At 47.3% G+C, this 7,828-nt stretch overlaps 1 protein-coding gene across 1 annotated transcript; it reads left to right on the top strand.

The window, feature by feature from the left end:
- Window positions 1-2,020: 2,020 nt before the first annotated feature.
- Window positions 2,021-7,415, top strand: LOC112818049 (uncharacterized). The gene is made up of 3 exons (XM_073890614.1): window positions 2,021-2,196; window positions 5,676-6,980; window positions 7,027-7,415. The coding sequence occupies exons 2-3, from the start codon at window positions 5,936-5,938 to the stop codon at window positions 7,413-7,415; spliced, it is 1,434 nt and encodes a 477-aa protein (XP_073746715.1). The 5' UTR covers window positions 2,021-2,196; window positions 5,676-5,935.
- The last annotated feature ends 413 nt before the right edge of the window (window positions 7,416-7,828 follow it).

Raw genomic sequence — 7,828 nt, 5'->3', positions numbered from 1 at the left:
CCATGAATATGGTCAGATATCACTCCTGTGATGATTATGTTACATTACGTGGGAAAAGAGATTTCACAGCTGTATTAATGTTCCAAGTCAGTAGACCTTCAAATAAGGACGTCATCCTGGATGGGCCAGCCCTAATCAGGTGAGCCCTTAAAATGGGCCCCTCCTGAGAGACTCAAGCATGACAGGGTGTCTGGAGGGGTCCATGTGGCAGGGAACTGTGGGCAGCCTCTAGGAGCTGAGAGTGGGACTGAATTCTGCCAATAACCCAAATGAGCTTGGCAGTGGACTTCTCAGAGCCTCCACTAAGAAACACAGTCTGCCCAACACTTGATTTCCCCCTGTGATACACTGAGCATAGAACAAAGTCATGCCACACAGGGACTTCTCACACACAGAATTGTGAGCTAATAAGCAGACATTGTTTTTAAGTAGCTGAATTTATGGTACTTTGTTATGCAGAAATAGATCATTAATACAGATGGCAATTCTGGTATAGAGAATGTACATGATCAGCTTTGATAGATAGTGCCAGTTTTCCAAAGAGGTGGTACCAATTTACACTTGCACCAGCATTAGAGAGTTCCTCCATATCCTCACCTAATCTTGATATTGTTAGTTGTCTTGGCTATTCTATTAGATGTTTCGTCAGGGATTTTTATTTATTTATTTATTGAGAGAGCACGTGCGAAGAGAGGGGAGGGGCAGAGGGAGGGGAGAGAGAGTCTTAAGCAGACTCTGTGCTGAGCGCGGAGCCCAGTGCTTGGGGCTCAATCTCACAACCCTGAGATCTCGACCTTAGCCAAAACCAAGAGTCCGAGGCTTAACAGACTGTGCCACCCAGGCGCCCCAGCTCACTGGGATTTTAATGTACATATCCCTGGTGACCGAGGTTGAGTAGCTTTTTGTTTGCTCATCGGTTAGTTAGTGGGATGTCCTGTTTTGTGAAGGTCCTGTTCAAATACTGTGCCAGTTTTCATTGCATTGCCTTTTTTTCCTTCTTGATTTTAGGAGGTATTATAGCCTGTACACGAGACGTCCATGAAATATACATGTTGCAAATACCTTTCTCCCATTCCGAGGTTTATCTTTTCACTCCCTAAATGTGTCTTTTGATGAACGGAAGTCCTTATTTTGATGAAGTCCAAATTACCAGTGTTTCCCTTTCTCATTAGTGCTTTCTGTGTGCTGTTTCCACTCTCTTTGCCAATCCCAAGGTCATAAATATTTGTTCATAACGTTATTTTCAATAAGCTTTAACTTCTGGAATTAATTTTTGTGTACGGCATAAGTTAGGGGCCAAAGTTATTTTTTTCCAAGTGGATGGATATCCAGTTAGTCTAGCTCCACTTATTTAAAAGACCATCCTTTCCCCAGAGCACTCTAAGTGGCACAGTTGTTGTAAATGTGGTGTGGTGACTGTGCTTGTGTGAGTCTATTCGTGGACCCTTCTCTTTGTGTCTTTTGGCCTATTTGTCTATTCTTGTGCTCATACCACACTATCTTAATTATAGCGTCATAGTTGGTCTTGTTATCTGGCTGTGAAAGTCCTGAAAAGTCTTGTTTTTTGTTTTAGATAGCTTTGGCTGTTCTCGGATCTTTGTTATCCGTATATAATTTAGAAGCAGCTTGACAATTTCCATTTTCAAAAGAAAAAACTCCTGGGAATTTCATTGGGATTGCATTGAATCCATAGATCAGTTTCACAAGAATTCTCTCTTCCATTCACTTTCATACTGTTGTCTTCCAATACATAAACATGACATATGTCTGATTTATGTAGGCTGTCTTTAATTTCTCTCAGAAGTGCTATCTGTGGGCAGAGGTCTTGGGACTCCTTTGTTAGATTTGTTCCTAGGTGTTTGTTCTCTTCTGATGCTGTCATAGATGGCATTTAAAAATTTTTTCTCCTTATAATTCTAATGTCAGTATATAGAAATCCAATTGTATTTTGTAAAATTGACCATATATCCAGCAACCATGCTAAATCATTTATTAATTATAGTATCAGATACATATGCTTTTTGAGATTTTTAATGTAAACCATCTGTTGTGTCTCTTTTATTTCTTTAAGCGCTGAGAAAACTTATCCCAAAGACTGCAAGCAGACGTGCATCTCATTGATATGGGGGAGTATCGACGGGAGAATGCCCATTCCTAAACCAGTCACTGGAAGGGTAATGAGATTACTATGACCTAGTTAGTCAACCACACTGTCCGGTATAATCAGATATGTTGCATTGTGGGCCACGGTTTCTCTTTATTTTAACCAAATATGTAAATACTTGGAAATGAAACCTTTGATCAGAAAGGTAAAAATCAGGAGATTGATGATGATGGATTGATACTGGTGGAATGTCCCTCCCCATAAATGAGCTGAAATTACAGTTCTTAAGGTACATCATTTCTTAAGCAAAGATTAATATGGTTAATATTTGAAAACCGTTCTGTGCATTGCGAAGGAACAATTAAGATGAAGTAGTTTACTTCTTACATACCCTTCTGGTGATTATAAAATACAAAGTTATCACAGAAAATTTAACACCTACACATACCAAACTTTTAACAATAGTTACTGATCACTGACAAGATTGACTATGATTTAAATTTTGTTTTAAACTTTTCCAAATTATCTAAATACCCCACCACAGGGTTTGTCAACCTGGACACTACTGATATTTGGACCGGATAATTGTTTGTTGTAAGAGGCTAGCTTGTGCATTCAGGGATTTTTGAAGCAGCATCCCTAGTTTTGATCCACTGGATGGCAGTAGCATCTCCCCTTTCCCCAAATTGTCACAAACAAAAATGTCTCCCAACATTGTCAAGTGCCCCCTGGAGGGCACCATGCAGCTGGATGAGCATCATTACAATATAGTAAATGAGATTTTAATATATATCCAATTCTAGATATATAGATAGTAAATGAGATTTTAATATACATCGAATTCTAGGTATATGTATAGATAGTATACATATATTCAGTATATTCAGTATATAATTTTTATTTGCATAACATAGCCATTTTCCAATAGCATTAAAAGTTCTTCAGAAACATCCCATAAACTCTACATAAGTTTATTCTGTGGACCATCCAGTATCCTGCCAGAAATTTAGGTGGTTTCAATTTTTTTTTAAACAAATGACACCAAAATAATCACTTCTGATCAAATAACATTGTGGTTTAATATATGTATATTTCTTCTGAATCAATGCCTAGAAGAGGAATTGTAGCACCAAATGGATTTCATGTTTATATATGTTTTGTCAGATTTCCATCTGGCAGGGTGCTCTGAATGTAGAACCCAAATCCGGTAACATATGTGAGAGCCTGGTTTCTTACAACAGCTTAAATCATAATTAAACACTAAAAATTAGTTGCTTTCCATAATGCAAATATCTGTATTTTTCTGAATGCAAGAGTAATCTATGCTCGTTGAGAACATTTAGAATATAAAGTATGAGGCAAACAAAACTTACTCTCCCAGGGATGCCTGGGTGGCTCAGTCGGTTAAGCTCTGCCTTCGGCTCAGGTCATGATCCCAGGGTCCTGGGATTGAGTCCTGCATCAGGCTCCTTGCTCAGCAGGGAGTCTGCTTCTCCCTCTGCCTGCTACTCCCCCTGCTTGTGCTCTCTCTTTCTCTCTCTCTCTCTGAGAAATAATAAACAAACAAAAAACCCTACTCTTGCAGATTTTTTTTTTTGAGAATTGAGAATCACTAGATTCCTACTGTGTCCCCAATCTGCAAGTCTTCCCAATTCCAGGAAGTGGCACCACCATCCACCCAGATACTATGGCCAAAATCTAAGAGTCCTGATTGCTGTCCTTCACTCATGATCCCACAGACATTCACGTTTTCCCAGCTGAGGCCTCAGACGATATCGTAGAGCAGAGATGAGCCATCTGCCGTCTGCCCTGTCTGAATTCTAGCTCTACAGGATGCCTGAGCATGATCAAATGGTCATTGTTCCATGACACTAAGTTATGGAGCGGTAGATGAGAACACATTCTCTTCATTTAAACACATCCTCTATTTCATCAGTATTTCATTTTCCATATTCCATTTTATTTATATTCATTGTCTATTCCACCCTTCATAACTTTGTATTCTATATTTCATTCCAAGTTTCATTCCATTTGTTGCTATTCCATCCTGGTACTTTTAAATCTATAGTGCAAATTTCATAGTCCACTGATTTCATGACCTTGCAAATTCTATTCCATCGGTTTCCTCCCATTTTCTTTAATATTTTACTTCACTGTATATTCCACTCCATTCTTTTTCTCATATAAAGAAGTTATGTTTTTTTATTCCACATGCCATCAGATATTTATTTCCATCCTCCTTTCCACTCCATTTTCCCATTATATTCTATTCAATTTTCATCCTGTTCAATTTTCCATTCCATATCCTGTTTAAGTCCGTATTCCATCCCCCATTTCATTCCAATTCCCACTGCAGTTAGTCTCCACTTCATCCCGTTTGGCATTCCATTTCAAATCCATTTTCCCTTCCATATTATTTAACACTCCAAATTCCATTCCATTCTACTTTGCATTGTGTTTTGCTCCAGTTGCTCCTCCGGTCCAGTAAGGCTCCCATTCCATTCGGCCGAAATTGTCATAATGGTGACTTTCAGAACATCTTGCTGATATTTTAATCAAAGAGTTACAAATGTGCATGGCCTGTGCCAAGAATTTCTTCATCTGGGAGTTTATCGATAGCAAGGACACAATTGAGGATATGAACGATTTTTAGTAAGAAGGATGTGCTTCACAGTGATGTGTTATAGATGGTGAGACGTTGGTTGATATTGGAATGTTTGAAGATGTAAGCTTCTGGTATAAATGGAATATTTTCTACTTAAAAATTGCCTTGTGGAAATTTACTTATTGACATGGAGAGAGAGTTTTCTGGACCCAAAAAAGCAGGTGACCAAACAATATGGATAAGTGATCCCATTTCATAAAATAAACTATGTGTAACTTGCCTTATAGGTGTGTCAATTTAGGTGCTGGCTTTCTTACATTTGCTTTTCTGTTTTGGGTACTGAAATGGCAGCCCTTCTGTAATAATGACTAAAAATCTGGTCTAAATATTGGACTTCAAGCCTGTGCATCACAGCATATTTGTATTAACAAAAACTAGAGAGTAGATCACACAAATGAATGTACATTCATCAGTGGATTGCTATGCAGCCCATACAAATGTTGATGCATATTTAAGGACAGTATCATTCTTAATCCCAGGCAACCCCAGTCTGTGTTCAGGGGGCAAGGCAAGGAGAAGCATCCTACTGGAAAATTCTAAATCCAACCTCTGGGTGCGTGGCAGCAGTGCTGAACATCCCGAGCCCAGGCAGTGTGGGCCCCATCCCTTTTGTTACTTTCAGGCCGTTCTCCAACCCTACAGCCCACTAGAGGAGTTCTGGGACAGTCTCTTCTGGAGTCACACATGGGCCCTGCGTCCTGACGGGATTCCAGGAGGGATGCCCAGCTCAGCGGTATCTCCTCTTGGCCAGTGTGGTATTTCTTTCAAGCCACTGCTTGAAAGTTTCACCACCAGAGTGATGCGACAAGCTAAACTGATTTGGGGTGACTCAAACTGTTTATACAGACAGTATCGCTGCCCTCGCCCTCGAAACACACACACACTCTCTCTCACTCGCTCTCATAGGGGCCCAGGTATGGATCGGAAATTCACATCGTGGACCCGGCAGCAGCGGCCCCCAGAACGGTGGAGCACACGGTTTGGTTTGGCGCCAGACGGAATTAGGTTGGCTCGCTCCCTTTAAGACGCGAGTCACGTGGCAACCACCCGACCAATCAGGTGAAGATCCGACCAGGACACGCCCATCCTCACTCCTCCCCCTCGGAGCTCTACCCAGGCGGCGTCTTTAGCCACGCTCTCGCGTCTCTGAGAGAGAATCTGGAGTTATGTCCACTCCGTCGTCCGACCAGAAGGCGCAGAAGCAAGAGCAGGGTGAGGTGCCCACAGGGCCGAAGAACGAGGTTGCCCCTGCCCCCGGCAACGCCCGTGGGGCCGGGAACCCCGATCTCAGTGCCTTGGTCCCCTCGGTCTCGAGCGGCCTTTCTCCCTCGGGTGGTGGTGCCCCACACAGTGGCACGGCAGGTTCCTCTGCCTTTGCCCTGGCTGCCGCCGGCGCCATTTCGATCAATGGCGAGGGCCCGGAGCTGCCCTCCATGGGCTGTGTGCTGGAGAGAGAGCGTGCTGACCTCCAGGGCGGCTGCAGTCCCCACGCCGAGCTGAGATGGGTGGTGCCCGGGGCGGGCCTAGGTCTCCAGGCCTCACACGCGGGCGGCGTGGCCGCCATGGTGCAAGGCATGAGGGGAGTTGGTCCCGCCAGCGGGCCTCCGACCCTGACCGCGAGCCCGGGGAAGGGCCGTGGGAGGAAGCAGCCCGGCCGCGAGGAGGCTTCCCAGGCTCAGAAGCCTCCAGGGCGGCGCTATCCGTTTCCTGCGCTTCCTACAGCTCAGTGCCCCGTGCCCTTGCCGCCATCTTCTCCGGGGTCTCAGCCCAGCAACCGCCGCCGTTCTCGGGCTTCTCCATCGGGTCACGCATCCCAGCCAGGCCCAGTCCTCCGCAGTCAGGCCCGGGCATCAGGCCCAGTCCTCCGCAGTCAGGCCCGGGCACCAGGCCCAGTCCTCCGCAGTCAGGCCCGGGCACCAGGCCCAGGACTCCGCAGTCAGGCCCGGGCACCAGGCCCAGGACTCCGCAGTCAAGCGGCCAGGCCAGGCCCTGCCCTTAATGGGCACGCCACCCCACCAGGCATTGATGACCTCAGCCGTGAATCGGAGCCAGGCTCTGCTCGCCGCCGCCGCCATGCACCTGAACCAGGTCCTGTTCGTCGTCGTCGCCGCCGCCGACGCCGCCGCCGACGCCGCCGACGCGGCGCCCGCGGCCGCGGCCACCGCTCATCTGAGCCAGGCCCTGCCCCGCGAAGCTGCACCACTCCGCCAGGCCCGGCCCCTTCTAGCTACACCACCCTGCCACGCCCTCTCCGCAGGCAAGTGGCCGTGCCGGGCCCTGCTCTCCGTAGCCAAGCGTCCGAGTCGGGCCCAACACTTCGCAGCAGTGCATCCGCACGAGGCCCTGCGCGCCGCCGCCGCCGTCGTACCACCCCACCAGGTCCTGCTCTTCGTAATTCCACAACTAGGCCTGGCCAGGCCCTCCGCCGCCCCGCCACCCCACCGGGTCGGGCTCTCAGCAGTCCTGCGTCCCACCCAGCTTCTCTTCGCCGCAGCGGTGCATCCTCTCGAAGCCCTGTTCTCCACGACGGCGATACTGGGCCAAGCCTTGCCCTCGAAATCCACGCCTCCCCTCCAGGCCCTACTCTCCGCAGCAGCCTCGCAGCCAGTCCAGGCCCTGTTCTCCGGAGCCACGCCTCCACACTAGGCCCTGTCCTCCGGAGCCATGTTACCCAGCAAAGATCAGCAGCTCACAGCCTTCCTTCTCCACCAGGGCTGGCCGCCCAGAGCCCTTCTCCCCCTGGGTTTGCCTTAAGAAGGCTGGTCTTCTGGAGCAGCTCAGATTCACCTGATCCTGCAGTCCTGTTCTTTGCCTCCCAGCCTGGTCCTGCCATCCACGCGAGTTCCTCCTCACCATCCTCTCTTGACGCGTTCTCTTCTCTCTTCCCTAGGCGATGTAGTGAGAGCTTCTCCTCCTCATCCCCTGGGTCTCCTGGCCTGAACCCCTGCCCCTCCCCTGCTGGGTGTTCTGTCCTGACCTCCTCTTCGTCCTCCCCTCGGTTTTGTGGTCTGGGCTCCATCTCCACCCCTAGCCCTGCTAGCATTAGGCGTGCCTTGCTG

The sequence above is a fragment of the Callorhinus ursinus genome, unplaced genomic scaffold (genome assembly GCF_003265705.2).
Source record: "Callorhinus ursinus isolate GAN/ISIS: 27379988/994484 unplaced genomic scaffold, GSC_fseal_2.0 scaffold1283, whole genome shotgun sequence".
In the NCBI taxonomy this organism is placed as follows: domain Eukaryota; kingdom Metazoa; phylum Chordata; class Mammalia; order Carnivora; family Otariidae; genus Callorhinus; species Callorhinus ursinus.
This window is presented reverse-complemented; position numbering and strand designations above follow the sequence as displayed.

Bases quoted from the DNA above. Each gene is read 5' to 3' on its own strand.
- LOC112818049 (XM_073890614.1), top strand. From the start codon at position 5,936: ATGTCCACTCCGTCGTCCGACCAGAAGGCGCAGAAGCAAGAGCAGGGT. The intron at 6,981-7,026 runs GCCCGGCCCCTT...CCCTCTCCGCAG, and splicing joins AAGCTGCACCACTCCGCCAG to GCAAGTGGCCGTGCCGGGCC.